Consider the following 18,245-nt stretch of genomic DNA (forward strand, 5'->3'; position numbering starts at 1 on the left):
AACTTTTTCGAGGTGGCAACGTCTGCCTCCCCTTCCTGTCCCTTATTTTTCATAAGAGACTGGTAAGTCTGTAGCTCATTTAAGAGCGTGCTAAAAGTGTATTCCAGCTTATTCATAACCGCATTGCTGCGGATTTGCAGGAAACTCTTCGAAAGAGATTCCAGAATAAAGCTGACCTAAGTTTGCTCGTCTATGACGGTCTCGTTCGACTCTGCCACATTTAAGTGGACCACATTTAAGGGCTTCATGTCGAGCCTGTGAGGACGGTTGTCCAAACATGCTCTGCAGCGAGTCCATGATTTCCTTAGCGGTGACCGTGTCCTCGTGCTTCTTAGCAAGCACATCAAATATGCTCGCCAAGATGTAGACCTTAGCCTTTTCATTGGCGTTAGGCGCAGGAGCTTGAGGACAATCCTCTTGCAAGACGAACCTAAGATCATCTATCACAAGTATAGTGTTTAGATTCGATTTCCATTATTTGTAATTCTCGCCGTTAAGTTTTTTCGCAGCTAGAAGTGCAATAATAGAAGTAGACATGCTGAAAGTAAAAACAAACCTATATTAGTTTCATGCATTATCTTTAAACCCAATCATATTTTAGCAACAGTAATTAAGCACCCTAACAAAATTGTTTTACACCAGAATAACTCTTATTCCTATAAACTTTACTCATCGTTTATTTGGTCAGGAAATTGCTAACTAACTTAACAACTGCAGCAGCAGCAAAAAACAACATCAAAAAACTGCAGCAGGGGACCTATACGGCCCTGCAGCAGCAGCGCCATTGCGCTAAGGCACAGCGCCGAGGCGCTACAATGCAGTGTCGTGGCACTGTGTGCTGTCCTTACAGCACCATAGCGTTGCTGCATAGCGTCATGGTGCTGTTGCGCGGCCTGTTTCGTCTTCTTCATTGTTTTCTGCAACTTTTCGCCCAATTCGACGCCACGAACAGCTTTCGAGTGACCCAGACTTACAAACTCGATATAGAAACTCAATGCCCGAAACACCGGGTCCTTACATGATCAAATCAAGAAGGAAATTGCTATCTACATGCCAAAAACCGGAAAATTTTCAACCCGCAAACCCATATTTCGAAAATAAGAAAACACCCACCAAGAACACTGATTTTGCTCCAAAAAAATCATCACATCAACCTGGCTCTGATACCAATTAATGGGATGTGAATCCTGCAGTGGAAGCGATGATCGACGTTCATTAATTTTGAGAAACAAAACCCAAAAAAAAACTTGAAATACAAGGGAAAACTTATGTTTGAAGAATTGTTCTTCAACAATTTCCCGAACACCACCAATAGACCTTCCGTGCTATTCTCTAGGTACCGAGAACACGCTTGTGGGAGCGTTCGATATGGAACTAGAGGGAATGGAGAAGAGAGAGCTTGATAGAGAGGAATCCATGAGAGTTTTTCTGTTCTGTACTTAGCAGAACCTTTCTGCAAAACAAAACCAAAAAACAGTGACGTGGGGAGTTACCCCACGTAACTTAACTCCCCACTCTCCTGCATTTTTGCAGGGGAGTTATTAATTATAATTAATATATATATTAATATTATTAATTAATAATAATAATTAATATATATAATAATTAATATATATATAATTAATTATTAATCTAATTAACAAGTATATATATATAAATCAAATAAATAATTAACACTTAATTATTTATTACAAAAAATAGAATCATATTCTATAGCGTTTCTCTCGTATAACCTATAGTTGTAATGTACATCTTATGTACATTATTTTTAACCTATAGTTTTAGTATGAATCTTATTCATATTAATTTCATTTGAATCTCATTTGAATCTCATTCAAATAATATCTCTCATAATATATAGTTTTAATTTAGAATTAACTATAGATTATAATGTATCAATATACATATATTCCCTTGAGCAATTTAAACAGTTCAAATTCTTCCAAAAACTTAATCCTCGTTTTACCCGTTATGAGCTAGCAAGGGGACCTAATGGACCTACAGATCAGAAGCTCCAACGATATGAGATTAATTGGTCAAACTCATTGATTGAGTTAATCAACATTCGTTGACTACGGGTCACTCCACTAAAGACCCGTAGCTGCACTCTTCTCACTGTAGAATGTTTTCGTGTCCATGGATATACGACCATTCATGACAAGTCAATCATTCACGAGTGCTCGTAACTCAAGCTGGGTCAAATTACCGTTTTACCCTTGAGTTACATCTTACTCCTTAAATACCACTACTCCTATAATTAACATCCCGATTATGGTTTGACCAATAACCGGAAGTCCCTCTCGGGCCAGTGAGAGGGTGGGGTCCCTTGTTCAAATCCCGGAGTCAGCATTTAAGGGAACACTCATTTACTCCCTAAAGTCGGGGAGGAGTGAATTTCATCTTGTGAAGTTATGTTCCCAGCTCCCTACTCGATCTCGTCCCCAAAATGGTAGGAGTATTGAGTCAGCGACTCGGGCCATTCTCACACATACAGATCAAATGACGAGTCCTCATGGGCAGGAGTCCATAACTCACTCAGGATTGAGAATGAGTTGTCTGGTCATCCTATGAAATAGCAATCTGTTAGTTAACGGTGTTAAATCTAAAAATTGGCTATTTCGTGGTCCGGTCTTATACAAACCCATTTTATACGATACCCCCACTCGCACGTCTCCACACGAACGACCTGGATCCAGTCGTCTGTAACATTTACAAAGTGGGTCGTATCCATAGTGTTGCCAGGATAAGGTACCCAACCTTATTCATATATTATAGACCCTTTAGGTTATTCTTTGGACATTATCTACTTGTATATCAGGGGTATATCAAATATATACCTAGTATATCAAGGGTATATCAAATATATTCCCAGTATATCATATATATACCCAATAGATATACAGTCCCGGTTACATGATAATAACCTTAGATGTTTAGTTTATTGAATTTGGACAATGCAATGCTATGAATTCAACAACAAATTGATTGAATAAAACTTTATTGAATATATATTTGTTTTTTACATAAATACAAACTACGAGTCTAGGACAACACACCCAACACTGTTTTTCTTGTATGATTTTTGGTGCTGGTGAACTGTAATGTCTTTCCTATTTTTAAGACATTAAAAGAGCCCCATAAAAAGATGGGACATATAGTTTTTGTGTGGTCCGCCTATAATAAAAGTACATTATGTACGAGTGGGAGATGTAAGTTTTAATAAAGAAATTCAAATTGAATTTGAATTTCAAAATAGGGGAACAGTTATGTAACTGCTCGTCCCCTAAAATGTCTCCACTCTCTCTCACGGGGGGTGTGTCTCATACCGGAGGTTTTTTCCTGGAAAACACAGAGAGAGTTTTCGGTAAAAAAAGACAGAGAAATAACAGAGTTGGATTGTCTCAAAATTCTTCACCATTTGAAGAATTCATGCGATGAATCGTGAGATTTTTCCATTCGTGACTGATCTCCGACCGTGATTTGGTTTTCGTGGATTCCGCTGCAACGCTACAAGAGGTTAGTATCTTATCGAACGAAAACCCAACAAACATAATATGAAAACTCGTAAAGAACAATTGTGAGGTATGAAATTATAGTTCATTTCATTTATGAATTTTTTGAATTACTTACTTATTAAATTATTATAAAGCCCATTGAATAAAATTTCTGGATCCTGGATTCATTATTGTACCTGGGTAATTGATATGTTTTTAAAATACCATAATTATATAGCTTATTTGTGTATAGCTTAACCTTAATGGTTATTATGTTCCTAACTTATATTGTCGTCCTAAACCATGATAATATTAGCAACTTATTTTTATTAGCTTATTTATTTAGTTCTTAAAAGTTTGGAAGAAGAATTAGAAACTTGAGATCGAAATATTAAGGATGTGTTTGGTTAGTTATTTAAAAACATAAATCTAAAAACAAGGCATTCAATTAAAAGAAAAAAAAAAGTTAATCTATGTTTTTAGTGTTTTCAAATATATGTTTAGTAGCAAATTTGAAAATTGAATCTAAATTTAAAAAATTGTTAGAGATGTTTTTAGTAATATGTTTGTAAATTAATTTACCAACTAAATTTTTAGTTTAATCTCAAATAGTATTAATTAATTAATATATATATATATATATATATATATATATATATATTATAAATTTTGTGTAATTATTATTTTACAATATTATATAATTTATAATAGGTTATGTCTTACATGTTTAATTTTAACAAAAATAAAATGAGTTTATAACATAAAATATTGTATTTGTCAAAGTTTGAAGTTTTCATCTCTTTTCATTGTAATTTTGCATTTTAAAATTTTGAATTCAAAATCTGAAAATACTAAAAATTGTTTTCAGAATTTTCACCATTTGGATCCTCGAGTGTCAAAAACTATTTTCAAAAACCAATCTATTACACAAATTTTCACGAATCCATTTGATTAAATGGATATGAAAATAATAAACAGAATTCGGATTAGATACTAAACAAGTCCTAAATTTTAGTCAGACATGTTGACATTTTCATATGTCCATGTGTTTGACATCGACATCAACACGAGGGATTGATAGATATTTCTATAATATCACAAAAGAAAATCGATTAAAATATCAACTGTTGGAGGTAGATTTTTCTATGGCCGAGCCGAACAAGTTTGTTAGAGATCGGGCTCCCATGTTATTGGTTGAGTTGACTGGCTTACCTCAACTCGATCAACCTCCAACATACTCCACGACAACACGCCGCGTTTCACGATAACCTTAAAGAGTCGTTGATGCCTTGTTGGGAACACTGTCGGGGTCTTCGCCTATAAAAAGAATCATTCCTTCGCCTATAAAAAGAATCATTCCGTTCAATTTGAGGGATGCAAACGTTTCGATTCTCTCTCGATTTAGTTTGGACTTTCACTGACTTTGGCATCGGAGTGCTCACTCTTGATCAAAGCAATACAAAGATCACTTCCGCTTCGAGATTACTATGAGCATATTCTTTCCCTGTAGTTTATTCAGCATTTCCATTGGTAACATTTTTTTTATACAACATGTGGGGGTGGGGGTTCGAACTCATAACCTCTTGGTCAGAGATAGGTGTCTTAACCATTTAAGCTATGCTCGATTTGGCCATTGGTAACATTTTCTTTTTCTTTACGTTTTAAATTATCTGAGTAATTGGCCTTTGATGTTTGTGCATCTTGGAATGTGAATTCAACCTGACAGATTGTAGGAACTTGTTGGCCTTTCTTAGAAAGTTGAGCTTCATGTAACAAATTATGCTGGGGGAAGCCCTCTGTTGATTGACAAAGAGGTGGGTCCACCCTAGGTGATGAATTATTATGAGGTTCGAATAAATTGTTAGGGTGAGAAATGCTCCCAACAATATTTTTTAAGACATTGAAAATTTCTGTGATTTGCCTTTGAATCTTATCAATGTCTTGTCTCATCTTCTTTAGCTCTACATTCTGCACCTCTATGACCTGTTCTTGAATCTCGCTTCTTATTTTCTTTAACTCAGTATTCAATTCTTCCATGACCCGTTCGTAGATTTCGATTCTAATTTTCTTTAGCTCGGCCTTAAATTCTTCCATGTTATGCTACTTTATGTACCTTGTATATAAAGAATAATAAATATGTGGTTCTTGAGTTATTTTTTCTAAGAGTTCGTGTTAATTATGACGTAATGGAGAATGCATAAATTTTGATTTTTTTAAGATAGAAATTGATATGCATGAGATAATGTTATGTAAATTTTGGATCACAAATTAAGGGAAATTTTAAATGATTATGAATATGTGAAATGATGCATGCATAAGATGATATTTTTTAAATTTATGCTATGGACATGCAGAATGATGCACGGGAAGATATATTCTTTTAGTTTATGATTGAGTTTTTTAGTTTAATTTTTCTTACGGGAAGAAAAAAACTTATTTAAATATGCTACAAAGTTCCTTAATGATATGATGCATATTTCATGCAATTATTTATTTTTTAAAGCAATATTTCATGCAATTATTAGTGTATGTAAATGCATGCAAGATTCTAACTCAACCTAAAGGAGAGACATGAATATGCATGACATTTAATTCTATGGTTAAGGCTTAACTCCTAAATTTTGGATCGAAAATGAATGAATTTGAAATTTTTGGCGTGCCTACATAGGGACATTTATAATCCCTTTAAAAGACAACACTTCTAAATTCTCTTAGAAATAAAATGTGACTCAAAAAAGTAAAATAAATGTGATGTAGATGCATGTTGAAAACAAATAAATAATGAAACAAATGGGAGTGAATAAAAGGTAAATGATTTTTTATTCTTTTTATTTAAAAAAGAAAAAAAGTGGTTCATTTAAAACCTTATAGTTAAAACTCCAAATTGACCCTAATGACATAACAACTAACAAAAATAAAATGTAAAATGAATATGAATGTAAAGTTATGTACTAATTCATCCTAGAGGACAATGACCCCCAAATCTTCCATATACTTTGGCAATATGGTTGACTTGACTGGAGAACTTCATGCGCCTACAAGGGAACTGAAATTCTACGAAGGTCAAACTACTCAGTCTCCGATTTAATCCTAAGGGTAAAGCCTGGGTAAGAGGCTTGTGAATTTGTGTGATGTGCATGATAATGTAAACTTACAAAATCAAATAATTAAAAGACAAACTATGCAATAAAAAAGGAATGGACCAACATTTTATAATAGATAATAAATTATAAAATCAATTGCTTGACTCTCTTAATGTCCCCAGTGGAGTCGCCAAGCTGTCGCGACGTGGCGTCGACCGACGTCATCCCCTGAAGGGTCTCTTTCGAGATAAGGGTTTGGAGTCGCCACCAATCATCCACAAGGTGTGATTGGTCACCTATTTAAAAATATTTGGTCTACGGAAAAACAGATTGTTGGTTCGGGAGTTGACTGAGCGTAGGGAAGGTGTTAGCAACCTACAACACCCGTTTGAAAACGGTACCATATTTAGTCATAAATTATCCTATTATATTATTTGGTCCAAAAGAAAATATTTTTGTGTTTTTTATTTAAATGTCCCACGTTATATTAATTCATACTTTGTTATAAGATATAAATTAATAAGTATGAGTGGCACGAAGGCTATTAGAAAAATTTTATCACCTCGAAAATATTGAAAGGTTCCAATTCCCGTCCTTGGAGTTTTTGAAATAATTATTTAGCAAAAAAATAATAAATAATAAATAAATTTTATTTTAGGGCATATTAAGACTTGAACTGTGACATGAGCATTAATACTCAAACCACTTACCAATGTGACAACACCTTAAAATATAACTTATGTTTCTTTTTAGAAATATAAACGTTTTATTTTTTAAATTTGTTTAAAAAAATGAAAAGTTTTTTTATTTAAAAAAACATTTTATTTAAAATAGTTGCTTAGTAAAAACAATGATATAAAAATTAAAAAAATAAAATAACTTAAACTTGGAGACAAACACTCAAACCTGAAACATGCAAATTTATCCCTACCACTATGCCAACACCACAAGATACAATCTAGATTTCCTTTTTAAAAAAACAAATCTTTATTTAGAAATATCGTTTAAAAAAATAAAAATAAAAACTAAAACCGAAAATTAAAAAAAAAAACTTTATTTTCTTTTTGATTTGAAATCCGTATAAAACAAACTTCCTTCGAACTTATTTTAAAAAAATCTCATTTAAAACAAACTTGTTTAAAAAAATCATATTTAAAACAAACTCATTTTAAAAAGAATATTTAAAACAAACTCATTAAAAAAAACAAATCTTTAAACAAACTCATTTAAAAAAAAGAAATCTTAAAACAAACTCATTTAAAAGCATTTTTTTAAAACACGTACTGCAGAGAGCAATTCCTTGGTGTGCCCTCGAGTCTGAAACCGTGAAGGAGCACTTGAGCTATGGTGGGAGTCAGATCGCCGGAGATTTGTGCGTCGGTTGTAGAGATTGCCGAAATTTCGTGCTATTGCAGATGGGTAGCCCGGTTCGTTGTATTATTATTGTTGTCCATCAGGATTGTAGAGCTTTGCACAGGACTACTGTGCTATAGGTCGGCGGTGTGGGTGAAGAAGAGGAGAAGATGGTGGTGATAAAAAAATAAAAAAATAAAATAAATGAGGAGATGGTGAAGGAAGAATGAGAAGATGATGGTGGTGAGAAGGAAAGAGGTGAATGAGATTTTTTTTCCTCTGCTCTGTGTGTCTTGTGTGTGTGCAACATTCCTCTTAAATACACAAAATCGATAACAATAATATGGAAGAAGTAAACGAGATCTAGAGAAAATCAAGGAAAGAAAGCCACGTTGGTAGAGGAAAAAATCAAACAACTATGTTTAAAAAACATTTTTATTTATGAAAATAAATCACTTTTTGTTTATTTACAAACAAGTAATAATAAAAAAAAATTCCAACCAAATTATTTAAACCAAATCTTAACCTTTTTTTTTAACAAATCTTAACCTTTTTTTTTAACAAGATTAATTTAAAATTTATATTAAAATTAATAATAAAGTAAAAAGATATTATTTTTAACCCAAAACAATTAAAATAAAACTTAATAAAATAAATTAATAATAATAAATAAACAAAAACTAAAATTAAGCCTGACCAATAACGGTGTTTATACGTGTCGACCAGGAGCACCCCACTGTCGGGGACAGGCCAACCGGCCTGCCTGCTCCGGAGAACAGGGGAGAGTTTCCTCCTCTCCCCCGGCACCCTCCAACCCTCCCGAGGTGGGGGAGCGTTCGAGCTCGCTCGGGCCAGAGCGACGACCCGACCGTGAGGCCTTGCGCCACAAGAAGAAGGTTTCAGGTGACTTGAGGTACCGTGTGGAGCGGAGGACGTGAAGCGATGAGGTCAACGATCACCAGGGCCAGTCCCGATCCGACTCATGCATCAGGTCCGAAATGGACCAACTCAGGGAGATGATGCAGAAGGAAATTGAAGACCTCAAAAACACTTACAAGGCTCTAGGCCAGATTGACTTCTCAGAAAGGGAAGAGCCTCCGTTTACTCAGGACATCTTGGACGAGTTGATCCCCAAAAATTCAATGCCCCTACTATGAACTCGTACGATGGGTCGAGAGATCCTATCTCGTACGTGGAGATATTCGAGGGGAAGATGGAATTCCTTGCGGTAAGCAACGCCCATCAAGTGTCGAGCCTTCCAGATTGCTCTAAAAGGCTCGACTCGATTGTGGTATCGGCAGTTGAAGCCGAAGTCCATCAGCAACTATGCAGGATGTTCATCAACTAGTTCTCGACACGGCAATTGATGAAGCTTCCAACGTCCCATCTCGAGACGATCAAACAACGAGATAGCGAATCCTTGACTGATTACATCACCAGGTTTATGGACGAGCACGTTAAGGTGGTAAACTGCACCGACAAGATGGCCATAATATACTTCACCACCGGATTGAATGATAGAAACCTAGTGATGAAGCTTGGCAGCAAGCCAGCTACCTCGTTGAATGAGTTACTCATTTGTGCACGGAGATACATCGATGGCCTCGAAGTCTGGCAAGCTAATTGCGGCAAGTGCTATAGTAGCCAAGATGACAAGTCCCAAAAGAAACGGGACGACGATCGTACTTCAAGTCACCGACCCGAAGAGAAGACTTCCGAGCAACGTAGTGACGCTTGAACCGAATCAAAAAATAGGCCTCGGTTCGACAAGTACACGCCGACCAACAAACCCATAGTGGAAATTCTTGCAGCTGTGGAGGAAGGTGGGTTTGAGAATTTACTCTCACTGCTAGGGAAGACGTGCAAGCTGAGTGGTAAAAAGGATAAGACGAAGTACTTCCGGTTCCACAAGGACCACGGCCACAATACCTCGACCTGCTATGCACTGAAGTACCAGATTGAGGACCTCATTCGACGCGGCTACCTAAAGAAGTACGTTGGCTCTCGCGAAAGGGACGAGTCGACCACCTCCACTAAGGACAACAGGGAAAGGTCCCGCACGCCACCTCGACGCACGGGTGACCGACCTCCAGTTATTAACACCATCGCTGGAGAGCCCAACGGTGGGCAGTCAGAGCAGAAGCAGAAGACGTTGATCCAGGAAGCAACACATGAGGTATGTACCTCATAATCAAAGGAACCGACCTTGCTGATTCTATTCGACGAGCAAGACACCGAGGGTGTGCACTTGCCTCATAACGACGTCCTCGTCATCGCCCCATTGATTTATCATGTTATGGTCAAGCGGGTCCTCGTTGATGGAGGAGCCTCCACCAATGTCCTCTTTTGGTCAGTCTACTCAGCCCTCGGATGGGAGCGACCGCTATAGGAAGATCTGGTACAAGGGAATCTTGGACGAGGTGAACATACCTCACTCTCCAAACTCGCTAGGGACCTAGCAGAAAGGCTCTCCATCCTTAGTGACGAGCCATTCGCCCGAAACGAGGAACCATTTGTCTCGCTAGTGTTTATTGGCCGAAAGGGAGTCGACGATCTTACAGAAAGAATTTCGAGCCGATATATAGTACCGACCCAGATGCTCCTTGTAAGGTTTGATTATGTGTGTGGTAAAGAACTGACCTACGGTTAGAAGGCGATCTTCATCACCCGAGCTGAAACTCCACTAGGTGAACCACAACCCAAGGAGAGTGACCCACCCATTGGGCGCCAACTGAGTTGGGGCCAAGTTTGTGGCAGATAAAAATCTTTGGATGAAAGGGTGGAGTGGAAGTCGGACCCCACGGTCGAACATTTGAGGGTAGAAACCGACCCACCCAGGAGGAGGGTTACCTAGACTTTCATTTACCTGAGGCAGTCTCATTAAGATGTTGTCAGGAATTCTAAATTCTTCCCCAGGTTTGGATAGGTCGAACTCTCTACAAATGGAAGGAGAAGGCTCAGACACAAGACTAGGTCTACCTGAGGTGGTGGCCTCATCCAAGTTCGGCTCGGTGAGGTCAGGATTGGTTTCATCTAAGGTCGGTTCGTCCCTATAGAGATCGAGGTCTATGATAGAAACCAATACACTATCCTCACGGTTTGTACAAGCTTGGATAATTGCCCCCCAGACTCGGATGACGAAGCCATGCTACAGAATTAAAAACGCAAAAGAGAAACACTTGATGACTGACCTAAAGGCGAGTTCTGAACCGAAGTGATCTAAAGGTTGAGAGAATCTTGGGAATATTTCAGAGTAAAAGCAGAAGAAACGAAAGAGATGAAGCTGCCTATTTATAGAAAAGGACAACTTCATCTCAGTCGTTCATGCAATTTGAATTTGACGATCACGATTTGATCCCGCCAAAAAGACAGCAATGTTCACGTAGCCCTACCTGAAAACTTGTCACATTTAACGACGAACCAGGTCAGCCTTCCACTTTAACCACGACACTAAGCTAAGTTGACGTTGTGCCACAGAACAGTAGGGGCCAATGTTGGAGATAGATTTCAGTATAGATGTAGCAGGTGGGGATTAGATACAAAACATGACACGTGGCTCAAGGATGCCACAAAGAACCACCAAAGTTTGCACACCTTGGCTCATCCACTTGCAGAGCCAAATCTCTTCTGTGGCCGAGCCGAACAAGTTTGTTAGAGATCACGCTCCCATGTTACTGGTCGACTCAATTGGCTTACCTCACCTCGGTCACACCTCCGACATACTCCACGACAACATGCCACGTTTCACGATAACCTTAAAGAGGCGTTGAGGTCTTGTTGGGAACACTGTCAGGGTCTTCGCCTATAAATAGAATCATTCCGTTCAATTTGAGGGATGTGAACATTTCGATTCTCTCTCGATTTAGTTTGGATTTTCACTGACTTTGGCATCGGAGTGCTCACTCTGTTTTGCAGGTCTGTTGCTTAACGTTTGGAACTTACTGTCCAGCTCATCTAGTCCAAGCAAACGTTCGCGGAGTTCGTCAATTTCTTGATTCAACATCAACAAAATATTAACAAAATATCATTAATATAGATATAATATTAATATTATTAATTTTCACTTATTTAAAAATACGAAATGTTATTTGTTATGAATTTATATTTTTATATCCTTTTAGAAACATCCATCGATATCAATATTTATATCGATATTTACACAAAATTAATACCTTAAAATTTCTATCAACATCAATATTTAAAACTTTGCTTGAGATAACCGAAATCCATCATTAGTCAGTTTTAATATTAAATATTGAAATCTGAAAATCTGAAATTTTTAAATAATAGAAATTAAAGGGAAAAACACCCAAATAAGAGGGACTAAAACAATATGTAGCAAAAAAAATAATAATAATAAATAAAAGTTTATGGACAAGTTGAGCCGCAACAAAAAACTCCGGAATCTCAATCCGGGTCAGGCAGCAGAGCAGTTGGGCTAGGCCGAATAGGGCCCACTTGTTAGACCCATTAAAACTGGGCCCATAAGCCACCACGCCAAGGCCCACATTCCTTTAAAATATGCCATCACTTTCCTCTCATCACACTCTCCTACTTTTGAAAAAAATATGAAATTATAATCTAAATTTCGTTTCAATTCCTAAACTTTCAATTCTATTTCATTTCGAATTTTGAGATATTTTTTGTACATACATATACATGCTAATTTGAACATGTTTTTTTAGTACAACTTGAACATGTATTAGAGTTGCATAAATTTGTTGAAACGATCCACGAATGAATTAATATTATGACCAAAATGATTGTTTTTTCTTAAGTTTAAAGAGTAAAATAAAATAAAAAATTTTTAAAATTCATGAACCAAAATACTTTTTTTTTCACAAAAATTAAAGGATTAAAATTAAAATTTAAAGATTTTAGACACCATTTTGAAAAAAAAAAATTTGAAAATTAAGCTTAGAAACTTTTTTTTTTATTTTTGTTTTCTTACTGTTTTCGAAACATTTTCAAACTTTAAGTCAAATTTACAAATTAAAAAAATATGTAGTTTTTAAAATTTTGTTTTTGCTTTCCAAATTCAATTGTGATAAAAAAAAAATAAATCCACTTTGATCACTTTTCTTTTTAGTTTAATATCTTGTTTTAGTTTTTTTTTTTCATAAGTTCTGCTTAAAAAAATACTAAAAAAAATGCATTGTTTTTATTCATATTTGCCTTCTCAATAAAAATATTTAAAAGAAAATAGTTTTTAATATATGGTAAATATTATTCAAAGAATAAATAAAATATATCTCATTAAATGTTATTAATATTTAATATTAAGTATAAATCTTCAGAAATAGAAATTAATTTTGTATTAGGGATAAATTTGTCCAAAATAAATTTTTAAATGACGTTATTTATTTATCCACATTCCTGAATCCTGCAATTATCCCGAAAATAAACCGAGATGGAATTTAAACATTTAATAATAACAATAAACAAAAGCAAAACGCTTTTCTTTTCTCTTTCTTTCTATTTATTTCCCCAGTGGGGCCCACGCACCGGATTTCAGATTAGGCAGAATCGGACGGCTGAGATTTGAGGAGTAGAGTAAGGGGGTTGGTGAAGTCGTCGTAGGTGATTACAGCCGCACCAAAGGGAACAAGGGAATTTAGGAGAGATGAAGGTTATGATGATGGAGGGGAGATCAAAAGCTTCGTCGTCGCCTTTACTAAATTTTCAGAGCTCTCACCAAAACCCAAATTCCGCCATTGTTACACACCTCCGATTTCCTTCTCTACTTCTTCAACCATCCGCCAATCTCTTCGCATTCACACACAGTTCTTCTCTCTTTGCATTTTTGACGTTGCGTTGCGTTTCGATTCGTTTCGGTTCGAGGATTTCTCTTGCCTGCCTGCAACTCGTATACGGAATGTGAGTTCTTCTTCTTTTCTTCTTGTTGCTTGAATCTCGTTTTTGGCTGGTTGTTTCTCGCCTGTGGTGCAAACCGGTGTTATTCTCTAGGAAATTGCGGTTCCTCTGGATGTTATTTTTTTTTTTTCCAGCGCTATGAATCTGAAGGAGTTTTTTGTGATTAATCTGTTGTAGCCACTGAATGCTATAGATCTGGAGTGTGCTTTTTCTCTCCGGGATTATAGAATCTATTTGTTTCTCTCGTCGATGAAATGATGGCTGACTGCTGTGTTTTTCTGTCCAGATTTTTCTGTGTGGATTTTTAGGTTGTTGTAGATCGTGGTTTTTGTTCTTTTTTGTTTCGTGTTTTTTGAATTATGATCGTGTTAATTGTCCAACCTTGTTTGGGAGGTTGAACGTAGAGTCCGAATTAGAGAATTCGTAATTGTGTTCTTGGATGATTGTCTGTGAATGTGGTTGCGAGTTCTTAAACCAAGAATAGACGGCTGTAAAACTTTGGTATTTAGAAATCGAGTTTTCCTCCTTTCTTCTCTTAACTTATTTAGCAATTGGACACGGTACATTGTACAGGTGCTTGAAGTGAGTAAATAAATAGTGTTGTACTGTTGCTGTGCGGCTATATGATTGTTCTTTTGTCTCCTGTGAGACAATTCAGTCCTTCATAGAAGTTCACATCTTAGATGGAAAAATCAAATGTGCTGAAGGATGAGCTTTGAACTATGGTTCATGTGGTCATGGGATAATTGACTTTTACTGCAAAGATCTGGAGAAGGAATGTTATCCAATACACAAGCTGAAGTGGAATACCTTCATCAAGATTTTGAGGCTTTGAGCATGTCGAAACGGCTCATGAGAAGCATGAGCCAGAAATTGAGGAAGAAGAATCACAAAGGTGTGGTGGCGGAGGAAGAGGATGTTTCAAAGGGAATATCTTTGAGATGTCTTACATTATATGGTAGAGGTGGAGGTTGCAAAGTAGGTGCTGACACTGGTGAGGAAATCGGTGACCCAGGCAGTAGAAGGAGATCGAGTGCCAGTGAGGAAGGTAAGGGATACAAATCATTATTTAGTACTGAAGAAAACAGTGTGGATTGCTTCTCTTATGGTGTAAAGGAGAGATTTCGTAAGAAACAGAGCCCAAAGCATTCTGAACTTCGGGACTCTATGAAGAACAGCGAAGTACATATTTTCTTTCCAGATGACATTCTGGAAATGTGCTTGATGAGGCTCCCACTTACAAGTCTCATGAATGCTCGCCTTGTATGCAAGAAATGGAGATACTTGACCAGCACTCGTCGGTTTTTACAGATGAGACGTGAATGTTTATTTCAGAGTCCATGGATATTCTTATTTGGTGCCGTTAAAGATGGCTATTGCTCTGGTGAGATACATGCACTAGATGTATCCCTAAAGCAATGGCATAGAATAGATGCTGGTATTCTTAGGGGAAGATTTATGTTCTCTATAGCTAGTATGCAGGATGATATATACATCGTTGGTGGATGTTCTAGCTTGACCAACTTTGGGAAAGTGGATAAGAGCTCATTCAAGACTCATAAAGGGGTCTTAGTGTTTAGTCCTTTAACTAAATCTTGGCGCAAAATTGCATCTATGAAGTATGCCAGATCAATGCCTATATTGGGAACTTCTGAGGTCAATTCAGATTTTTCAACAGTTCAGAGCCATCATAATCGGCAAGATAGACGTTATTTGAGATCACGTGCTGGTGGTTCATTGGATGTTTACGAGGATCCACACAGGCTCTCACTAAGACGACAAGTGAGAAATGCTGGGGAAGACAATGAGGTTGTGTTGTCTAGTAGGAAGTCATATAAGTTCATTCGACAAAAGAGTGATCAGTCTCGTGCAAAAGGATATCGCAGATTTGTGATTATTGCTATAGGGGGTCTAGGATCTTGGGATGAGCCATTAGATTCAGGGGAGATTTATGATTCCTCATCAAATAAATGGACAGAGATCCAGAGGCTCCCTCTAGATTTCGGTATTTTATGTTCTGGGGTTGTTTGCAATGGGATTTTCTATGTTTATTCTGAGACAGACAGACTCGCAGGTTATGACATCGAAAGAGGCTTCTGGATTGGGATCCAGACATCTCCATTCCCGCCTCGTGTTCATGAGTACTACCCCAAACTCGCATCCTCTAACGGCCGGCTATTCATGCTCTCTGTCTCCTGGTGTGAAGGGGATGGACAGATAGGGCAGAGAAACAAGGCTGTCAGGAAACTGTGGGAGTTAGATCTTGTGTACCTCGGCTGGGCAGAGGTCTCAGTGCATCCCGATGCTCCAATGGACTGGAATGCTGCATTTGTTTCCGATAGAAACCTGATATTTGGGATTGAAATGTTCAAAATCTTTGGCCAGGTACTCGACTTCTTGACAGTGTGCGATATCTCCAATGCAGGACCGGCCTGGAATCACATTTCAAGAACTCGTGTAACCCATGAAATGGATGCTTCCTCCTGCTTGACTAAATCAATGGCAGTCCTGCATCTCTAAGGTCCTTTTCTTTCTAACTGCCTTACGCTTGAAGAAATCTGAGATAAAACTTCTTCCCATGTTGAAGATAAGTGATGCAATGCACATGAATTTCATATGTTGTATCAAATTTTTTTTTTAGATGCGATCAATTCATCATCTTAGTTTCTTCATCAGACATACAGGGCTACATATTTCACCCTACTGTGTAGTTTTCTGTCAAATTCTCTTTCTTTATCGTAATTGATTTTATATCTCAAGTAAATTTGGTATTGTTTCATGATATTTCAAGGAACATATATATTTTACCAGAATAAACTAGTGCCTATGGTCGATGTTCCCTGTTTCTTTTCCACATTTAGGACAGGATAATACCTATATTTCTATTGTTGGGTTAAGCACTTTCATTTACGAAATAATTTGATGTTAAAACTTGTACTTGTTGAAAGAGAACCTAATTTTCTAGTGAAATTCCAGTCTTTCAAATTGAAATAGGTCATGCTTAGATAAAACGTCGGTTTGATTTAGTTCTTGGCTGAACCAATTCGATTCTTTCCTGTGGATTACTCCGACTGGAACCAAACTAAACCAACTATTGGAGGGGATGGGATTGAATTGGTTTGGTTCGTGGGATTATTTAGTTATGAAGAGTTCACTTTTTCACTTAGTTCATTGAACTATTTAACTTCAAAAAAATATCTATATTTTTTAGTACAACACGTGGGAATGGGTTTTAGAACTCACAAACTCTTGATTGAGAATATATGTTTAAATAGTTGAGCTATGCTAAGTTGACTAACTTTTAAAATAGGTTAAAAGACACGTTTGGTCCTTGTGCTATCTCTACAGTTAACTTTAGTTTGTAACGATTTAGTTCATGTAATTTGAAATTTGTAATAATTTAGTCTCTATTATAAAAAGAAAATTATTAAAATTAAGTGTAAAATTTTATTATATAACAATTTAATCTTTCTAATTTATAAACATATTCGATCCTTCCTTCATATATCAAAATATATATATATACCAAAAAACGAGAGATTAACCATTACAAGGACTACAAGGACTAAATTGTTAGATTAAATTGTTATAAACTAAAATTCTTGTTACTTTAGTGAAAGTACAGGACGAAAAGTAATTTTTAACCTTTAAAATATTATTTCATATCATTTGGATTATTGAGCTACAGAAATATAATTCTAATTTTTTTTAGTTGTTGGAATAGAGCTTTCAATTTCAAATAAGATGATGGATGTTTTTATTATTTATCGAGTTGCACTCCAATTGATAAATATCATTCTATTTAGTGACTTTTTAATAACAAATTGCCATGATAGGTTTATTTAAAGAAAATACAAATGTCAAAATTAATAATAATATTATATATATTATTAGAATTAACACAAATAATTGAATCAAACTAATTTGATTGTTAAAAGAAATTTCATTCCACAACATTAATTTAATATATAGTTTTAAAAATATTACTAAATTTTAAAAATATATATATAGTATGAGTGTGACTTCTCTTGGCATTACATTTGAGTTTGACTTTGACTTGAATGATGTGTTTTGAAAACAAATTTTAGCTTTTTGCTATATTTAAATTTAAAAATACATATTTATTTTATGTTATTTATGTAAATTTCATCTATTTTCACTATTATACTGCCAATCAAGTCGAGTATAGTCGATTCAATTCCGTTAGAATAAAATAAGTTGTGCATAATCAAACCAAAACTAAATTAGAATAAAATAAGTTGTGCATAATCAAACCAAAACTAAATTTATTTTGGTTCAATTAGTTCATCATATTATTGGTTCACCACAATTTTAAGCTTACTAGTGGACGACTCGCAATGTAATTTGACAAAGTCACAATGCAGGTGATGATGCTGAAGTTTAGACAAATTCAATAACAATCAATCCTCCAAAAACAATT

The 18,245-nt window shown here is 36.0% G+C and overlaps 1 protein-coding gene across 1 annotated transcript; it reads left to right on the forward strand.

Annotated features, from left to right (window-relative positions):
- Positions 1-13,554: 13,554 nt before the first annotated feature.
- LOC111020735 (F-box/kelch-repeat protein At5g42350) lies at positions 13,555-16,638 on the forward strand. The gene is made up of 2 exons (XM_022297488.2): positions 13,555-13,807; positions 14,378-16,638. The coding sequence occupies exon 2, from the start codon at positions 14,582-14,584 to the stop codon at positions 16,322-16,324; it is 1,743 nt and encodes a 580-aa protein (XP_022153180.1). The 5' UTR covers positions 13,555-13,807; positions 14,378-14,581; the 3' UTR covers positions 16,325-16,638.
- The last annotated feature ends 1,607 nt before the right edge of the window (positions 16,639-18,245 follow it).

This window comes from Momordica charantia (assembly GCF_013281855.1).
Source record: "Momordica charantia cultivar OHB3-1 chromosome 8 unlocalized genomic scaffold, Mcharantia_2.0 BLBB01000008.1, whole genome shotgun sequence".
Lineage (NCBI taxonomy): Eukaryota > Viridiplantae > Streptophyta > Magnoliopsida > Cucurbitales > Cucurbitaceae > Momordica > Momordica charantia.

Excerpts from the sequence above, each read along its gene's own strand:
- LOC111020735 (XM_022297488.2), top strand. The coding sequence starts at position 14,582 with ATGTTATCCAATACACAAGCTGAAGTGGAATACCTTCATCAAGATTTT.